General features: G+C 36.1%; 1 protein-coding gene across 1 annotated transcript in view; it reads left to right on the forward strand.

Annotated features, from left to right (window-relative positions):
- Window positions 1-21244, forward strand: part of LOC145688501 (maternal effect protein oskar-like) — a 75597-nt gene extending 54353 nt beyond the window's left edge. Inside the window, exons 5-6 of the mRNA XM_081762839.1 lie at window positions 10418-10496; window positions 21009-21244. Of these exons, the coding sequence (XP_081618965.1) occupies window positions 10418-10496; window positions 21009-21129 (200 nt within the window). The 3' untranslated portion in view covers window positions 21130-21244. The remainder of the gene's footprint in view (window positions 1-10417; window positions 10497-21008) is intronic.
- Window positions 21245-21626: the final 382 nt, after the last annotated feature.

The raw sequence follows: 21626 nt of genomic DNA on the forward strand, positions 1-21626 counted from the left end.
ATTGAAAAGCATAAGGAAAAACACAAGGGATTGCATATGGTCTTTATTGATTTGGAAAAGCCTGCAACAGTACCACGTCAAGAAGCATGGAGATGTCTGAGAAAGAAGGAGTGCGAGAGAAATAAGTAAGGATAATTCAAGATACATATACATGAACCACGACCCAAGTAAGTAGTGTGGGATTAACACACCAAATCCCTGTTCGAGTTGAATTACACCAGGGCTAAACCTTAAACCCGTATCTCTTCAGCATTGTTATGTATGTTGTAACTTAAGGTGTGAGGGATGAAGCTCCTTGGTGTGATGTTTGTCGATGCAATACAAACAAGTAGAGATGCAAAAAAGCCGGCTTTTTTGAATTGATGTTTTTTTCACATAAAAAGCCGGCTTTTTTGGGAAAAAAACGAGAATTTTGGAAATTTTGGCTTTTTTCAACTTCATGATTTTTCTATCTAAATAGCTTTCTTATAGTATATTCTATAGTTAGATAAGAATTCCATGACCTAAATGCCATATTTCGCTCTGAAATTCACCATCAAGATGGATGGAGCACATGTTTTACGAATTAAAGCTAACATGAAGAATGTAGTATTTGAGGGTAATTTTAGAGGCTATTTAACTTTATTTTAACTTTTGAGTTATCGACATCTTTTTTCTTCTCTAGTTTGTCATCTGTGTTTCATTTCTAAGAGCTTTTAGTACTCTAGCTTCTAGCGCAAAAGTTAAACTTGCCCGTTTTTCTATTTATCCGTCAAAGCGTACGTTTTTCAATATATGTCAAACCGTACTTCCACATTTCTGTTATACTGTAGCTGTGAAGTGATTTAGCAATAATTTTCCGGACACAACCTTGAATACCAATTTATACAAATAATCAGTAGCGGATTTAGAAAAGTACTTTAGGAGGGTTTTTTTTCTGATTGTTTCGTTTCCTAAAAAGTCCTAATTTTATTTGGGAAGTGCTTGAAGTTTATGAGTACAGGCATAACTAATATTTCGTTTCGTTTATATGTTTAGCAGTAATCTTCCGGATACAACTTAAAAAATCATTTTATACTGAGAATCAATGGCGGATTTAGAAAAGTATTTTGGGAAGGGTTTTTCTTACTAATGTTTAGTTTTTCTAAACATTCGTAATTTTGATTTGACGGGAGCTTAAAGTTTATGAGTAAAGGCATAACTAATAGATATTTCGTTTGTTGCAGACATTCCGTAACTTTGGGGAACAGGCTTCAGTCCAAAAGACCGCCCCCCTAACCTTCGCAAAACCGTCACTGCTGATAATTAGTAATAATAACGATTTAAAAACAATAAGAAAGGAAGTCGGCCAACTCACAGTACACGCACTATTTCTACATTCACAGATGGAATGAAGAAAAGCTTTGTCAGAATGGTCGAATGCTGGTTTGAATCCCGGACTTCCTGATAGAAGCGCAAAAGCTAACCACTCAGTCATGTTTGTTGTGCAGTTGTATTTAGCTTAACTTAAATATATTCCGTAGTCCTTTTTGGGGGCGGGTGGACTTCCGTAATGATATGCTGAATCCCTCTTGTTAAAAATTAAGAAAACTTGAGGATTGGGTAAACCGTGATGGTAGGTATATAAAACTTAACTGTAGAATTTCAAGAATATACAGAACCTAACGCTCTAGATGTGCAGCCTAATATTTCTCTTATGTTTTATTTTAATTTTATTTTGTTTCGAAAAGAGGGTATGGAATATTTTGAAGTAAAACTACTACATACAATTTTGCTAGTTATTTGTGTATTTTTTAAAAAGAAGTGTTTACTTTTAGGGTTGGCTGATTTACACCAACTTTTTTTTTTTTAATAACTGGTTTAAACCACAAAAATAAAAAGAATGAAAAATGCGAATCGTGTGAACTTCATGGTAACGTTTCCAGATATCAAACCACCTGCAATAGTTTTATTTCCCTTTCACCTTTTAATTAAGGTGTCCCATGTTCAATTCTCGGTCGAACCACAATCCTTCTTTCATGCGTAACCCAAGTAGCGGTTCGGATGTCAGTTTAAGCGAAAGTCTTCTCCTTGATAACCTCGGTATTTCGTAAGGATGTTAAGCCTAAATATACGAAACAAACCAAATTGTATATTTCTACATGCCTAAATGCGTGTTGTTTTATAAAGAAGCCAATATTGCTTAAATATATTGATAGAAATTGGCAAAATTTATCGATTGCCTACGTAGCTTCCAACATTAGCTTGGATTGGACTTTCAATGATATCTACGTACCGGTACTAAATTTGTAATTTAATACCTCAGTTTTAGCGTACTGATTATGGTACGTTGACCTTTAAATTTTACATGCAAAGCAATAACAGGATTTTCCCGTTATTGTCTTACATTTCAAGTAATGACGGGATTTTCCCAGTGGCTAGGGCGGGAGATTCTCAACTTAAGAAATTTACTGACCGCACTTCTTTAAGCTTATGCGAGTTCTTCCGGCATAACCCCGCTGTTGCATAATAACATCAAGGCGAAACAAACTTAGGCTATTTCTGTGAATATGTAATATAAATACATAAAGCAAAAAATCTAAGTCAAAAAAGCCTGGTTTAAACCAAAAAATCCTGGTTTAAACATCCCCCAAAAAACGAGTTTTTGGCATTTTCAAAAGCAACCACGGTTCTTGCCAATTCTGCTTACTTTTGTATATAGGAGGTTAAAAAATTCTTATTATATACATTGGTTAATCCTGTGGAATTCATAATGTAAATATGTTGAAGAAAAATTGTTTGAAATATTTTTTCGAAATTCATAGTTTATTTTCGATGTTTTATATTATCAGCATCAACCACTAATTAAATGATTCTTTGTGTTATAGAGAAGCGATACAAAGTCTGTTTTATCAATTTAAAGCAGTATTTTGAAAAAAGCCCAAAATTTCCGAAACAAAAAAGCAAAGCAGAAAAAACCGAGTTTTTCTCCAAAAAAGCCGTTTTTTTTTTCGAGCCCTTGCATCTCTACAAACAAGGAAGAAGTTGAATGAAAAAAAAAAAAAGCTCATCTGTTGCCAAAAACTGTCATTTGGATGTGGAAGTAACACACATAATGCAAAAGTGATGGCGAAATTGGAAGAAAGTATGTGGCGTGCTGTGTAACTGCATAATCACTGTACATTATATACAGTCTGTTACAAAATAACTGCACCACCTATGAAAAATCGATACATTTTGCGAATTGTTATATATATTATAAAGGATATTAATTGCAATGGTTTCACATTATTTCTCATACATCGTTTTGTGTTTTATCTACTACATATATAGAGACAAAAAATTCAAATACAATATATTATATAGTAATACGCTAAAAATAACCATTATTATAAAAAGTATGAACATATTTGTTTTTTAATGCATTTTGTATGAACGCATGTTAACATCTCGTTAATGAACAAGAAATGGATGCGTTTTTTTTCTTTCTCTCTTTTCTTTTTTTCTTCTTTTTTTTCATTACTGTTAAATGTTTAAAAGCTATAACTTTGTATATACCCCATTCAATACTTTGTATGTTTCCCATGTGCCGCTTTCAGTGCTACCAACCTACTTGGCATGTTGTGTACGAGAGACTGGCACAAGTATACGTCTAACTCATGGAACCAAACTTGCACCAGCTTCAATAAGCTTCTTGTTTCTTTCGAAGCACGCACAAATAGACTTTTTGATGGCCAAATGGTATGAGCGACATAGAAGCAGACAGCCTGTGAGATGGCATGGAATCGACACTTATTCAAATTCTTAGATTCAGCTTAGGAAGTTTTGTGTTATGTTAGCCAAGTTCCTTTTTTGTAAAGGGGGGAGAATGTAGGAATATGAGATGGCACAAAGTGTTTATAAATGTGAGACTTGCTGTTACCAGGTAAACTTAGAGTAGCCTGTGAAAATAAGATAGAATTGATATAGTTTGAATAGTTTGATTATGATTGAATAGTTCTAGGGGTTGTGTACCTGGTCCCGAAAAATGTCATCAGTGAAGAAACACATTGTTCTTAGTTCAACTGGATGTTTCACTTTGTTAAGGAGTTTCTTTGCCTTGATCAAGCGGTTTGCTCGAACCTTTTCTGTCAGAAGCCTTTGTCTGTTGTAGGAGTGATAGCGTTTAGGAGGTTCTCATTCACACCCAGGTTGGTGCTGGACACTGGAACATACATTCCAGCGCTAGAACTCGTAGTTCATTGCCTAGGTTGGCATCACTTTCTCCTGCAGTTGTTGAGTGAATACTTGTGCTTGGTAACAGTCGGAATGTAATCTCTGTGTTTTCCTACCAGCCACGGCTTCGTAGGTTCCGTTGCATCTCTGCATTTCACGTCGTATTGCTTTTACGGTGTTCACGTAGCATTCATTGTGGAATTTGGGTGCCTGGCACAAATCATCACGATGCAGGTAACTCTCTTCCAATATTCCGGTGGGTACCATTGCAGTTCCTTTTGACATCACTGGTGTATCTGAAACGACAGTAAAATCATAATATATCCCGACACCACATATTTGTGTACAACATGCAAGATAGAGAATAAAAATAAGTCCATAAGAGACATTGCAATATAAATTACTAGCATCAATTACCCGCTTCTCTGAGTTAAATTTAAAAAAAAAAAAAAATAGTAGTAATATGTTCCGTTAGTCAGTCACTTTTTACTATTACTAAAGCGTTCTTTGATATCAGCCGTTTTCAATCATTTTTTATATTCCCCCCTCTTCCTCCCGCATGTTGAGTGGTTGAATTTGTATTTAAACTGCATTAGAAGTGTCACTGTTCATCTCAGCGACCTCGAAAACTATGGATTCGGCACTATTATCGGTAATTTTCGATGATTTTATATATCCCCCTTCCCGACCTCATGTTACGGGACACGGCATCGGAATTGTAACTGTTAATCTCAGCGACCCCGAAAACCATACTTTCGACACTGATATCGGTCATTTTCGATCATTTTTCTTTTTGTATCTCTTCCCTCCCCCTCCCCAAAGTTGCAGGCTAAATTTGGATTTAAACGGGATCGGAAGTGTCACAGTTCATTTCATCGACCACGAAAACTATGAATTCAACACTAATATTAGTCATTTTTTAAAATCATTTTTACGTATCATCCCCTTCCCAAGTTGCTGGGCTGAATTCGGATGTAAGTGGGATCGGAAGTGTTACTGTACAACTCAATGACCCTGAAAACCATGAATTCGACACTAATATTGGTCATTTGTGACCATTTCCATGTATCCCTCCATCCCCTTTCCCCAAAGTTGCGGACTGAATTTGGATTTAAACGGCATCACAAGTGTCATTGTTCATCTCAGCGACCCCGAAACTATGGATTTGACACTGATAATGATCATTTTATATCATATATCCCCTTCCCCAAAGTTTCGGGATGAATTTGGATTTAAACAGCATCGGAACTGTCACTGTTCATCTCAGCAACCTCTAAAACTGTAGATTCGACACTAATATCGGTCATTTTCCATCATTTTTAAATATCTCCCCCTCCTCTAAGTTGCACCGTTAAAGTGATATAAAAACATGCCAGGTCCGAACCTCATCTATGTTGAAAATTTGATCGAGATCGGTTGGGTGGTTTAAGAGTGATGAAGTCACAAAGGCAGTCACTTTCATTTTTTAAATATTTCTCTCCCTCCTCCCCTCCCCTACGTTGCATCATCAAAGTGAAATGATGAAAACATCCCAAGCCCAAACCGTATGTATGTTGAAAGTGTGATCAAGATTTTTCGGGTGGTTCAAGTGTTATTAAGTTTTATTCATTTTTATATATTCCCCCTCCCCTAAGTTCTACCGTCAAATTGAAATTATAAAAAAAAAAAAAACTTCCCAGGTTCGATTCTCATTTATGTTGAAAATAATTCAGATCGATTGGGTGGTTCAAGAGTTATTAAGTCACGAACAGTGTCAGTTATATATATATATATATATATATATATATATATATATTGATTTTTGTATATCTCACCCTCCCCTAAGTTCTACCATCAAAGTGAAATGATAAAAACCATCCCAGGTCCCAATCACATCTATATTGAAAATTTAATCGAGATCGGTCAGGTGGTTCAAGGGTTATTAAATTTTATTATTTTTTATATCTTCCCTTCCTCCCCTTCCCCTAAGTTCTACTGTCAAAGTGAATAGATGAAAGCACTCCCAGGCTCGAATCTCATCTATGTTCAAAATTTGATCGAGATCTGTTGGGTGGTTCAAGAGATTAGGAGTCACAAACACAGTCACTTTCAATTTTATAAAATAGATTATTAGCTCCCGACGTAAGTGTACGGGAGCTTATAGTTTCACTCCAGGTATGTGTGTGTATGTGGTACTTATTTCTCGGTAACTACTGGGCGACACTAAACCAAATTTGGTGAAGAAGTAGCCAAATTTTAGTCGTTCGTGATCATCAGAAACAAGACAAATATACAGCGCATGGTACTCAGTGTTAGGTCTCGAAATAATCTCCATTAGCATCCAGCACCCTTTGCCAATGTTTCTTCAACTGCACAATGACCTGTTGATAAAACTCGGGGATCTTGGACGGAAAGAAGTTCGTGCCGCAGGTCTGCCTCATTGTCGAAAGATTTCTTACGAAGGTTTTTGCCGAGGGAATGGAACAGATGATAATATGATGGTGCTGGATCCGGTAAGTATGGTGGATACACAGTGTCATTGAATGAAACACGTGGTCGTCCTTGCTGTGTATGGTCTCGCATCAGCACACCCTTACGATAACCAACGCTAGCTTGTGCTCCAATGCATGTTGTACTTGTTGCAACTGCTGCGAGTACAGGTCCGCAGTCATAGTGTGATCAGGTGGTAGGAGTTCGCAATGTACCTGTTGGCGACTAGTCCACCAGACACGGAATGTGATCTGGCGTGTGTGACAATGCGAAGCACAAGATCGATTATGACAACCGATGTCTGGTACCCCAGGGAGTGTCATATTGGACCCACTTTTCGTCGCTCGTAAGCACTTAATCGAATATGTGTGTGTTGCGGTGCAGAGACAACAACAACGAACAGGCTGCCACTCATTTTTTTGTTTTTAACTGCCGACAGTGTGTGAGGTACCCACTTGCTTACTTTATGTATACATTTCCTGTACGGTGCATGTGAAATCTGCCAGTTTTCTCGAAAATTTGAAAGCGTTCGGCAAGTTTACGGCTCGTTTGACTGGCGTTGCTATCTATCGATCTATTCAGAGCATTATCATTCAATACCTATGGTCGCTCGCTGCGGGTTTTATCAATCAAAAAGGCTCAAATCCCGATCTGAACTTCTGGAACCAATGCCTGGCGGTTCGTTAACAGCATCCTCCCCAAATACCTGACGTATTCGTCTAGTTGATGCGGCTGCTGACAGGTCCACCTTAAGGTCATGCAGCAAACAACTGCAAACGAGCTACTTTGATGTTTTAATTGCTCTTCGACACTAGACGAGCTGTCATTTCTCTGTGTGAGCAACGTGCCTGTGTTGGTACAGGTCAATAATCACACTAATCTTGCGCGTAAGTCACTTCTTCATTTTCTCTCTTGTGGACTTACATTTCGAGTTTGGAACCCCACAAGTCATGTGCTAACTTGAAAACTCTGTTTCAAGTCCCACTTGTCATTTATGGTCTTTGATGTACATAGTTCCTTTATGATCCTACGTAATTGTACAATCTTGTTTTAAACGATGAAATAGTAATTACACTTTCTTATGATACATTTGTGGCATAGCGGCTAATATTTCTTGTTTAACAGTGTCACCATATTCGGAAACGCATCATCAGGTTTTATCGATGTAGTTGTAAGTGATATTGGCTCCTTTTGCTCGCGTACGATATATTTCATGATCAAGAGTGCATTCACGTTCATGTACATACATTCGTTGGAGTATTTATTGATAGCACTGTAACCATTTTCTTGATATGTTCCATGAATATTATTGTTTAACCAAAATACTGGATAACACGCTTCCTATAATAGATGCAAGTAATGCTGATAAGAACTATCCTTGTACGGCTAAATGCTTCGTTTTCTTATCCGAGCTACTTCGTGGTTAAGCGGGTAACCTACGCGCTTTTAGCGTGGGAGAGCCTGGATTCGATTCCTGGCGGGAGCTCGTGTGATTTGGACCCCACGTTAAGCTGTAAGTCTACGTCTCATATAGCCCCTCTGCTGAAAGGGCCACTAAAATCAAATCAAATCAAAAATAATTTTCTTATTCAATGATATTGAACTGTCCACGAGGTAGCGAGCGTGTTCTTGTAATGTTTTAATCTTGTTTTCTGTGCACTTGTCACAGAACATTGCCTTGTAAGACATTATAAAAACATTAACAAATACCGTGTATCAATGAAACGTCTCTATTAGCAATTATGGCTTTACATAGTTTCTATTTGTATAGAGCACGTAGAGAATCAGCGTGTTTCACTGTATGAGACATCGTGATAGACTAAGTAAGAGGTCTCCAATCCCCTGGGGACCGCAAGACATTGTATTTATCTTTAACTTATCATGTTACTCTCACTTGAAATATTTGTAATATGCAATAAGCATTTTTAATTTTTTTGAGTTTGCTTCGTGTTTCCTTGAATAGCATTACGAAGCTCTTACAGAGGACTCCCACTCAACAGACTTTGTCGTCTCCCCAATTATCATCTTGAATCATCAGAAAGATTGGAAAACTCTAAACTAAGTTATCATTTTAGCATGTACAATAATTTAAACATGTTTCGTCGTTAGGCAGACATAATGATTTAAGTCGTCGGTAAAAAATAAGGTGTATCTTGTTTAAGATCTATCAACAAGTAGCCATGTGTATTTTTCATTGCGTCCCTGTAACTTTATTGCAGAAACAGTGGATGGTGAGGTAGGATTTGATAATTCATATGTTTGATTATATGGCGGATTTTTAAACACCACCAAGAACGAACAGTTTAAACTTACATGCCGATTGTGTTTGCTCTGATGAAACATTTTGTGTAATAAATATCCCGCTAATGTTTCAATATGATCCTTTGGTGAATAAATCAACAATATCACTATTGACTTCATACATATGATCATTAGTAATAACCAGGTGTGGTCTATCTTGTGGTTGAAAATCGTTCATTTGTGGAAGTCCTTCATGGTATTGTGCTACAACCGGCATCGTTCCATATGCGTTTGGCTATTCTTCATAATACCAATATATTTACGAAAATTTGTATTCGTCATGCTAGAGGAACTGGAGAGTATATACCTAGCATTGAAAGCGAGTTGTCTGTTGTTTGTGATCACATAACGGAAAAGTGACTGAAAACTTCGAAATGAATTTAGAACATACATAGTACGTGCCTCTGGCAAGGTTTCAGTTATCATTGTGATTAAAGGGCGTTCTCTAAGGGGAATATTACGTTCAAAATTAAAACAAAAATAGAGTATCTCGCATGCCCCTCAAATTGGAAAGAGAAATAAACCCATTCCATATAAGTGGACATGTGACGCAGCATTTTCCAAAATTCAGGTTCTAATGAGAGGAAGGGGCAATTTCTATATATTTTTCGCCATATTGGAATCGACGTTTTCTGTTGTTTGTGATAGCATCACAAAGTAGCTTACCAGTTTCAAAACAATTAAGGAACATAGTAAGCTACCTACCTCACGAGTTTTTATCATGTCATATTGATGAAACGGCGTTTTAAAAGTTAAAGTTTCTGCCAAAGATAGAATATTTATGTATTTTTTGTAATTACACTTCCATTGAAATATATATTCTTAGGGAATTCAGATTAATTTCCACAAATCTGTTTTTCCCGTGCGAAGAATGAGCACTTCAGCTAATAAAGCAAAAGTATACAACCACCATCATTTAATAAATGGCTTCCAAAACTCCATTTCAGATTTCGCAATTGGATACTTTTCGTACATGAGAACATAAGGATCAATTAAAAAAAAAAAATTCATTCTTTACGACATGTTAAATACCTCTTCTTTATGCTTGTAGCAATAAATGAAAGGCCTCGTTATTTGAGTACCAACATATGGAATAGACTGATTGGGTAATTGTATTGTAACTTTTTTTAAGAATTATGATATTTGAGAGGAGATGTGCTGTTTAAAGTGGATCTCAACTGCTACTTGTTTTTGCATCAGAGGCACGTAAATCCACTGGAATTCATACATGCTTTAGAATTTTTGCATCTGTCTTCTACTAAAGTTTGAAGTGCAATAAGTAGTTCGTTTTTCTTTTCTCTCTCTCTCTCTCTTTTTTTTTTTTTTTTTTTCCTATGACTTTATATTTGCTTTCGAAGTTAGAAGCAGTGTGGATGCTCGATAAAAGTAGTTCTTGATAGTATACCTGTATTGTTAAAAACAGCAGTCCATATGCTTGCTTTAAATTTACTTATGATTTTGTTTCCTTTTTCAGGTAAAACAATTAGGGTTGTGGATATCGCGCCATTATTTCTCATGGGCAAGCGTCATATTAACCTAAGTCTGTTTGAAAGGTGAGTAAATGAGAAGTGTGGTGTGTGTGTGTAGAAAATACTTAATTAATCCAATTAATCCCTAGAATTTTTAACTTGATTGATTTTATTGAAATATATATAAGTCACTTTTGGATAAGGAGTAATTGTGGTAAATCGTACATCAGTTGTTTGAGTTTTATTATACTGTGTTTTCTAGATACACAACGTTAATGCTTGATTACACTAGGTATTAGATTGGTTGTTCATATGTAATTTTACGCCCCTTTTCAGCGCAGAGCCACGTGAAGGTAAAAGTTTCACTTCAGAAGACATTATTTCCCGATGGAAATACTGCCTAAATTACCATAGATACCGAAGACCCAGAAATATAGTTCCTAATTTCTAAAAGACAACTTGCATATGTAAAATAAGAATTTCACTTTGGAGGCAACAAAACTAAATTTTAATAAAATATATAAAATGATATTAAAAATAAAAGTCACAATGTAACATTTACGCGATTATTATACATTTTTATGCGTTCCTATGTGATGAGATCTTTACCACGTCTTAGATCTGATTTCATTTTGGTAATTTATTGGTTCTTTCTTTCCAACCTTTTAATAAAATGGAGTAAATACACGTTACATTACACAGGGTGATTCGCGAAATCTGTAACTGGACTTGAACTCAGCTCCTAGTGCACAGAAATCTTTGGAAAAGAAAAAAGTTATTACTAAAATTTCTGTGCCAAATTACGTGGTGATGTTTTTATGAAATCAGGAGCGTCTCAGGAATACCTCTACGAGGAGACAACTTCGAAATTTTTAATTAAAAACATGGGTTGATTTTACCCCATGGAAACAATCGCTGAATTTTGAACTACTTTGAGAGGAAACACTTTGCCATATCTCTTACCGTTTGCAAACTACACAACCGCATTATTAGGACAATGCGAGGATTTCCGCATGCTGCAACTCGAAAGGGATAGCAAATAATTATTTTAACTACAACAAAGTACAAAAGTACGTATGTGGAAACAAATGGTGCAATTTTCGAAAACAGTGGCGTCTCGGGAATGTTTTATCGGGGGCCGGCTAACTTCAAAATGTCAACTACAAGCAAGGGTCGATTTTGCTTGCGTTGAAAGAATCGCTAAATATTGAACCACTTTCATATATGTGTGGCGAACTACGTAAGTCATACCATTGTCAGAGGACCAGAAAAACCTGTCATAACATAACATTCACTTTAAATATGGCACGAAGTTTATTCCAATCTAGTTCAAACAAAGTATAAAAGCAGTAATCACTAAGTACTCACGGTAAAGTGAACAGTAGAAATCAAATGTCATCCTAATAACATTGACAGAGAAATTGTATCGAAGATCATCGCTCTTACAGGCCGTGAGTCCAACAAAAGACAAAAAGCAGACCAAAGCCTTCTGAAAGTTGAAATCTTTCGCATAGAAGTTAGGCACTGCCGGAAGCTTCATGGCAGATTACTTTCGAACCTAGCTGATCTCCCAGTAAGATTTTTGTTATATAAGTAACATAGTACTTATATATTCCTGTCTCAGCTTGTTGCGATTTTCCTGTGTGAGAATACGTTAGGCAAGGGTTTTGTGATAAGTGGATTGGAAGAGAACTGTTCGCCTGTCTTCCCTTTTAAACGGCATCCATATAATTCATATTGTGTTGTGCCAATGTCTTATAAGGTATTATTAGGCAGTGTCATTGTTTTACGCAGTTCACAAGAGCGCGTGAACCACCAAATATTGTGCATTTTTTGTTGTTCCTTTAAGATGTTTGATAATAGAGTATTATACACCGCCCGACAATTAAGAAATGAGAGATTTTATTGAGACGAAACAGTGAATGCAATCTGTAAACCAATATGTGCATTTGAAAGAGTAATTCGTTCTCTACAATCTGGCAACATCGCATTGTCACACGCGAAGCATGACGGGAAATACGACGTCATTACCAGCAGTCACTGAGAGTCCCACATCACTCTAGTAGCATGGAGCAGAGAGCGAATATCAAATTCTGTGTTAAACTGGGTAAAAGTGCCACAGAGACTGTTGATTTGATGCGAATAGTGTATGAGGATACGTGTATGGGAATGTGGGGATACGGAGAAACTTCAACTTCAAAAGTGAAAAGTGAAGACAATGCTCCTGTGTTTTTACGACACTAAGGGTATCATTCATCACGAATTTGTACCAAAAAGTTACACAGTGAATGCCCAGTTTTATTTAAGTGTTTTGGAGCGTTTCATGAAGAGAATTTGTCGTGTTCGGCCTGAATACTTAGCCCCAGGTAGCTTGGTTCCGTATCCATGACAATGAACCCGCTCACCGGGTAGGACTTGTTCAGGAATATTTGGTCAAAAAACAAGTGTGTGTGCTGCAGCATTTCGCCTATTTTCCAGATAGTCAAGTGCCCTTGCGACTATTTTCTGTTCCCTAAACTGAAATTACCGTTAAAAGGACGATTTTTTGACAATGTCGAAGACATCCAAGCTACCGTGACGGTATTACGGCATTCTACTTCTTGCGTGATCGTGCCACTCTCTGTACTGACGCAGGATGGATGTATTTTGAATAATAAACAGGTATTATTACACTATTTTTGTTTGTTTGGTCACAATAAAATCAGTCTCATTATTTAATTGTCGGATGGTGTAGTGTCATTTCGTTGCTTTCTTTTGTTTTCTTTCGTAAGTCTCTCCGCTTGCTCTTCTGCTTGCTTATATGTATTCCATCACCACACTACGTTCACAACAGTCCTACGAACGTGATGGGCTATTCGGTGTGTAGTACAGAAGGGCAGCGAAGCGATGGAACTGCGGTCTCCTGACGTTCAAAAGAAGGTTTGAACGTAAAGTGTTTACAGCTGTTATTGTATAATTTGTACTAATATGACGTTTTTTTTAAAAAAAAAAACTAGAATCCAAGAATAAACTTTTGCAGTTGAAAATAAAAGAATGTACTAGTATGTAATTCATTCGCTCAAATCAGTTACCTGTATTTACTTTTTGTCTCAGTTTCTTATAATAAACTAATAGAACAAAACAAACAAAATTAAGCCTTTCCGAGTCGTACTGAGGGGAATGGGAGGTTTAGAACTCTCTCCTGGAGAATCTTAAAGCAAAGTAAATATTTTCCGATTTTTCTTTTGGGTACGGTTTCCCTGCTGTAAGAAAGGCAAATAGCTTATGAAAACATACTTTATTTTGTAACATTGCTACAATAGTAAAATTTTACTTTATGTGTTATGAGAACCTAAAGGAAATTTTGAAACTGATTTCCCTGTTTCAGCGTTCTTTCTTAACCACATAAATAGAAAAAAGAGGAATATTGTTATGTGCAGTAACGTGCATTCAGCTGTAACATTTCTGAAAAAAATAAAAACCGCTTTTTTTTTTCTCTCGTAAGTTACTTCAGTTTGGAGATTGTACTTCATGCAATGAGTGGTGATTTTCTCAAGGTATTTCGAAGTGGCAAAAGCGAAAACGTGTTGTGTGGTGGTATACAGGTTGATTTATTAATTTTTAGTTTTTCTTTTCCATAGTTTCTAAGTTATTTATTGCTAGAATTGTTGATAGATATATGCTCGATTGTTTTCAAAACTATAGCTTGTACCCACCCTTATATCTCCATTAGTCCCTGAATTAAAGTACATGTAACCTGAAGTATAAAAATATTATTGAGTATACTCCGTATATACCCTCTATTATATCTTTGATAGTTTCGTAGTGTTAGATTTTCCTCAAATACTCTCAATACTAGTGAGTATAAGGTCACTTTAGACATAGGAGCACTTTTCGGAAGATTTCTTGTAGCAAAAATATTACCATTACCCTATTATGAAGACAATTTTATTGAGCGATTGCAAACTACTGTATATTATGTAGTGCATTGACGGATTGCGAAACATTAGCAAGTTAGAACATAATCAACCAAATTTAACTATTATCAGAGGAGAAAACTAAAATGTGTCGAAATTTAAAAATTGTTTTAAAGCAATAAATGGGTGACAGATTATGAAATGAACGTATCATTTGTTTTGCTTTCCTTGCGTGTTGTTTAAAGGGATTAACAGTGGACCTTAAAGATATAACATACTTGAGACATCTGATTGAAAATGTAAGGAAGCATGAGAACTGTAAGAAACACATTGACACTAGAATGAATTTAACTAGTGTGAGCACCAGGGGATCATCCACTTAGGTGGTTCTCCTGGTCCGGATCCCTCAAAACTTCGTAACTCAGCATATACTTTTGTACACTTTCATAATAAAACATAATTGTTTAGTACAAATATTCTTGATGTTTCCCAAAGGTTTGATCTTACACTTCACCTGTACTGTATCTTTTTTTTTTATTATTTTATAAAAACAATGTCATTTTTTTCTGAGAATATAGGTGGCAATACTTAATAATTATTTATTGTTTCTCGGCTATAGAATTGCACCGGATCAACAGTACATAGACATAGTGCTTTGTAGTATTGAAACCTCTCCCTCAAACTTTAGATCCGTTCAAACAATTTCTGGGTGCACGCTTGGTAAACACGCCAAATATTCTATCATAACTCTTTCGTATCATTTCTATTAAGGCTAATAATAATATTGTAGAAAAAAGTCACATCCGCTCACTTTTAATTGATCGCTTCAAAGTTTTGGGTATATTTGAATATTTTGTGTTTCTCCATTATGAGTCCCAAGACTCAGATAACTCGGTTGTTTTCAGTGGTTTGGTTGACTTCATAAAATGACTTGCTCTTTAATTTATCTAGTGACTAATGTTTGCCTTTGGTGGACAAGTCCGGGTTCAATTCCCGGTGGGAGAGCATTTAACACAGTACAATAATCTCATTTTTAAACTGTAAATCTTGTGCTATATAGCCTAACCTCTGACAGAGAACGCAAATACAAATATACAATCATAAAATATCTTGAGAAAACAATGCAAAAACACATAGAAAAAGCGTTCGTCCAGCGCTTCCGCCTTTGGTGGGAGTGATCCCGGGTTCCGTTCCCGGTAGGGCACTCGGTCAAAAAGTGTAAAAATTTTTCAGACCAGCCTAACATACAGGTCCCAGGTCGCTTCCTTCCTTCCCTTTCCTCGGATAGTGTGATCGCCAAGGAACGTCATTCCTTATACGTAACGGAGTAGCATGGCCATAGATGCCAAAGGCCCAGAAATCTAAATCCTAATCCTAACCAAACGTTCGTAACTAACTGCATCTCTGTAAATATCGTAATAATTTGCTGCATTGTATGTTGTGTGTATACTGTTAACAGTTTAAGAAACAGCATACCTAGCAAGTCAGGTATACGAGACAGCAGATGTTGAGAGTGTAATGAAGATGCCATTAATGTACCGTGAAATTGATGGTGAATTTTTAGAAAGACATTGGAATTTATGAATCTTCCAGCACACATGAAAACTCGTGAAAATCGTAGTAAATATTCCGACATCCACTTCAGAAACTGAAAGTTGCCTTACCATATTAAGGAATATAAAAGCATTTAAAGAAATGCCGTAACTTAGAATCGTCTCAATGCATTAGCTATAGTATCAGTAGAGAAAAAATGGTAGAATAGACTTCCAAAGAGTTATTGTCAAGTTGGCTGCTCAGAAGAACAGCGAAATTGATTTCATGTACAAATAAATAGAATATTTGTTATGAATGAGTACTCTTTATCGTGTATCATACATGGTTACTTTTATTGATTTTATCGTTTAGCTAGGCATGAAAAAACTAAACACTTGAAACAGGTTGTTCGTATATTGTGTTGATAGAAATTAATAAATTATTGTATTGTGTTTGTCTTTGTAAAATTTAGCACAGGATATACAGACAAATTCTTTTGTGTTACTGACATGGTGGAAGACATACTTTACCTCGAATACAAGAAGCTTCGCAGGTTGTTTTCAAAGAGCTGATAAATTATGTCTTTGTTGAAAAGAAACAAAAAATGAATGAATGAATTTTGTAATATACAATCACGTTTTCCTCCATATAGCAAGAGATCAAACTATTCTATAAAGTAACCTCCAAGAGTAAATTCCTGTGCTATCAGTTTATTGTATATCTTTGATTTTATGCCCCCAGCCTCCATCTTCTTTCCTTTTGTGTACATTTGTATAATTTGGCGAAATTTAACGATGGTGATGTTTGTACAGAGAACTGTTAAGGAATAGCACCTATTGGAAAATTAACTCGAGAATGGACCAAAGACGAACCTGTTAGCATGCATCTACAAGTGACTTAGAAGGAAATTTAATGAATACTTGAAAAGTTTCTTTTGTATAGGGCTGTGCTGCTAAACGGCGTGACAAACATCTTGGCATTTGAAGGTGGCGCTCCAAGTTCCCTTGAAATGCTGCTAGCAAATGAGAGGCCAGCGGAATTGCCACTTTTATTTTGTACACATCCACGTCTATCCTCTGCCACCTGATCGCGTTGTAGTTCGTCTGCTTAGGCATAGCCACACCCCTTAGCGCTCGGCAACGTCGCGTCAGAGCTTGCGTTTTATTCGTTTAGCTGAAATGCCAAGATGTTTGTCACAGGCTTTAGTAACCAAAGTTCTCTCTTTCAAAAACAATAACGAAAAGTTGGATATTTTGCGCTTCTAAATTTCAAATCATTGTTTATAATATTTGATTTATTGATTAGAATTTTAATATCCTGTTTTAGCATTGTTACTTTATGTGCTTCCTCGAAGATTGATACCAAGAGTACGAATACTGATCATTTTACTACACGGGAGCCGTGAATTATAATTCTGTGTAAATACAGTAGTGTATTGCTCAGTGAAATTTGTTATGAATATCGAATTCCAACAAGCTGCTGTGAAAATATATTGAACCTATCTCATTAGTTTTTTGTTCAACAGTTTCTAGTTTTCGAAATTGTTATATTGTTTGTTGAAACTCAGCGTCTGTTTTCAGCACGTAGGCTATATGAGATATAAACCTGCAGTATAAGGTGGAATCCGAGCCATCGTAATGCATTCAAATTTCAGTGCTGTCCTACCGGGAGTCAAACCCGAGACCGCATGCACCAAACGCTTGCGTAGTAGCCCCTAGACTAGCGGGGAGGGCTTTAAATTGCTTTGTTCCATATTCAGGACAAAAATAATTATCACACCTCAGAAATAACTGATGAAAGAAGTGCAGGAAGGACGTACATTAAAGAGGCTAGATTTTTCGAGCCCTGCCTACATATCTGGTTGCTAGCGCATACGCCTTAGGTGCATGGGATCCGGATTACATTCCCGGTGGGAGAGCACTGAAATTTGAACGCATTACGGTGGTCGGACTCCAACTTAAACTGTAGGTCCATGTCTCATATAGCCTCGGTGCTGTAAACTCGAACCGTCCAAACAGCTAACATTTCGCAAGAATCTGGATAGTATAGTGTGGTAAATCCTGCAAAGTCTTCCAGCAGTTCGTAAACACATGGTGATTGCTATACGCAACTTATTATTTATGAATTATTGGAGACTATGTTTTGTCCAATTTGTTCGAATTTCCCACCAAATCTGTCAAAGTAGTTTTGAATAGCAATGAAACTAAAATTTTAAGCTGTAAATTTACCAGTGGATGATATTTTGTTTATTTATGAAAATGTCATGGCATCTATACATTTAAACAAGCACAATACATGCAGCGACCAATAAGACTAATATGTGAAGGGAAGAAATTCGAAGGGCCTCTAAAATTCGTTTAAATAATACACATCTAATGGAATAAATCAAATTTTTACATAAAATAACAAATTAAATATATATCACGCATCAACTTGATAAAAATGGCCGCTAAAAGTTTTGAATTTCTTGGAAAGAGAGGGAGAAAAAAACAGAAAAATTAAAAGTTTCTTGGTATTTCTTGTATCCACATATTAGTCTAATAAACTGAAAAGTTATTTGAAGGGGTTAGTTTAAACGTTACGCTTGTTCCCCCAGATTTTGGTTTTAATTGCATTGGCTATATAAATTCCCTATACACTTTATTTGAGATACGGGTACAGAATTCAACTTCGACGAGATTTGATGCCTTACTGACGCATTTTAAATGATCAGTTGGCCGCTTCCCATTATCTGATGATGATTTATCATTTATTAAGGCGGCACTTAGGACTTTTAGTCACAAATTTGAAGTGAAGTGGAAGACAACATCAGGACATGGGGAACATTTTCTGCAAAATAATTCCTGCTTGTTGAAGGAAGTCTTCAATTTCCTGACTTTATGACATCGCAGCCTGGTACATCCCAAGGTCATGTTGAAAGGCCACACAAGTCTTTCAGTGACTACAGAGAAGAATCAAAGAAACTTAGACTGAAGAGTCTGATTGAAGAAACAAGCCATGAGGAACTGTCGTTGGCCATTGAACTAAAACTTAGAAAAGAAGGAAAGAGGGATTCCGCTTCATAGTGAGTGAACTTTCAAGTGCCTCTCCCCAGAGAGGAACTAGGATGAAGTAGTCTCGTCATTTGGTCCTTCGACACCTAAGGTCACCTGAACTCTCTCCAGAAGAAGCTGTTGCTTTAATAGTGAATGCAAATCTCTCAACCCACCAATACAATATTATTCGTGATCAGGCCAAAACGTTGAAGATTAGGCTGTACTTATCATATCATAAAGTAAAATCTGCCAAAGAGAAATGTTATCCGCCAAGAGTACATGTTACAGACTCATTACTTCTGATCCACTCATTGGAAGTTACCGATTTCCCCCATAAAAAAAACACAGTCGTATCGAAGGAGAGGTACTGTATTTATTGAATGAGCCTTCTTTGCGCACTTCTAACGAACATCGATTTTCATCAGATGACTCATCGGCCAACGAATTCAGCATTAGCGGTTCAGAGAGTGATGTGTGAATAATTTATGAGTCAACATAATGTTTGACTGTCTTGTATAGTTTTATAGTCCAAATTGTGTTATATTTTGTGTTTTGTGTTGTGTTGCATAAAGTGGAATATGTGATAAATGAAAACTCAGGAGAGAAACAATTAATAAATACTAAACAAAAATGGTAAGAAACAGGAAACCAAAAAATAGTCAGCTTACTGAATAATTGCTTTTTGTTCGTTTGTTTCTTTGTTCTCTTTTCAGCCTGTTTCCTTTTTATTCTTAAGCGAGTCTACTGCATGACGAACTTTGTGTTTTCCTTTTATCTTTGTAAAAAAAAAAAAAATACTAAATTATGAATTAATAAAAAGAGAAAATAAATGGCATTGCTTAAAGTAATAAGGTATAATGCCAGAAAGTGGCAGCCATGTCTCAATCTGTTGTGGTTTCGAACAAGAAAAGAGGAGAGATAGAAACGAAATAAAAGAAAAAGTAGGAGAGAGAGAACAAATTGGTAAGGGACAGTTGTGTCTGCCATGAAAAAGACCAAAAGAACTTCCAGAGAGGAGTGGAGGCTTAAAAAAAAAAAAAAAAAATCTAAATTCATGTATCAATGCTCTTGTTCAATAACTAATGATCATTACTGTTTTAAACAACCAACTTTCCCCTCGTTGTCGTTTTTCTTTATGTGAACAACTCTTCCTTTTTTGTTGAATGTGTTCTACGAAAGTTGTTATTGTTGCCGTGGCTTTGATATTACTGCTATTCTTTTTAAATAATAATCTTCAATAGCATGGACTCAGTAATTTCTACTACTGTACCCCACAAAAGTACCTTACGTCACTTTAATGTGACAGATTCTTGATATCATAACTTTGTCTTCCTAGATTGCCAAAATGTCACACTGTGTGCTGTGTAAATAGCTCAGGTTCAGCTATTATTATTTTTAAAAAGACCGATCCAGAAATTGAATAAGGTATTTGAGTCACCCTTGATTCTGGCACACTTCAAAAAACCCATAAAAAGAAAAGGATCAACATGATGAATATGATTATGATGCATACAGCCATCAGAAGTTTGTTGGTCGATTAGTTGTTTTGGAGTTGAAGGTCCGTTTTTAGCACTAAGGCTATATGAGACTTGGATCTACAGCTTAACGTAGAACTTGACCTCTCACCGAGAATCGAATTCGAGTCTCCTGTAGCGAAGGTGCTAACGCGAACCATTTTGTAATGAGGAAGTTTTGTCAAAACATTTTACACTTCACTAAGTGTACCAACTTCTGGAAAGCTTCGTTGGGGTTTCTGAATATACGGCAATCTCGAAATTAAGACTTGGAGATTATTCTTCAAAACTACTAATTTCTCTTTCTTACAAGTTCAAAAAGAAAAGAAAGAAAAAATAATAAGTGTAAGCAGGACAGTGTTTTGTTGTCAGAAATTTAAACGGATACACAACAGTTGCAGAGCTCTCACTTCTTGTAGACAACATCGCGCCTATTGATTTAATCGATATCATGTATCTCTTGTTGTTTTGGCTCCAGTAATTTTTCCATTATTATCCACTTGCAAATTTCATCCGTTCCGCTGAACCTACAGAACATGAGTGTCGAACATTAAGTATTTCGTACAGATCATTTTCTAATGATATATGTTAATTTGATTTTCTATTATTTTCACATAGCTCAACCCAAAACCCGAAGAAAGTGGATTTGGTGAATTGGAACAACGAAGGTATGGTACGTGTTCTGGACTGTCTCAGAGAGCAGAGCTGGATATCTGGAAGCAATGCGCCTGAGAAGTAGGGCAGAAGATTAATGAATCCTATTAATACTGTGTAAATAAAATGCCTGTGATATTAATACCAAATGTATTTTTTAAGTTTGTATTTCTTTCAATACAAATCTGATTACAAAATAATTATATAGTTATTATTGTATTATTATTATTTTAAAGTGACGAATGAACACTTGCATGCAGTAAAAAAGGTTTCTCATAAACACATGTCTCTTGCTCAATATTCGCGTAAAATAATGAAATTAGATATAAAATAGAACAAACACCAAAACTGAGTACTCTATTATGGCTGCAGGGATTTTACTACTCAACGCTAAACATTGAGACTCCACTCCAAAGAATATCATGGTTTCAGGTCTAAATACAAAACATTTTATTGTCTTTTTCCTGTCATGAAATTGTTAGATGTTACCTGCAGTATCCAACGTTTGTACCTAAAAGTTGATTTACGTGTATATTTAAACAATGGAAATTGCCGAAAAACGAGCATTGTGAAAACTGCACT

Source organism: Thermobia domestica, chromosome 6, assembly GCF_964235325.1.
Source record: "Thermobia domestica chromosome 6, izTheDome1.hap1.1, whole genome shotgun sequence".
In the NCBI taxonomy this organism is placed as follows: Eukaryota; Metazoa; Arthropoda; class Insecta; order Zygentoma; family Lepismatidae; genus Thermobia; species Thermobia domestica.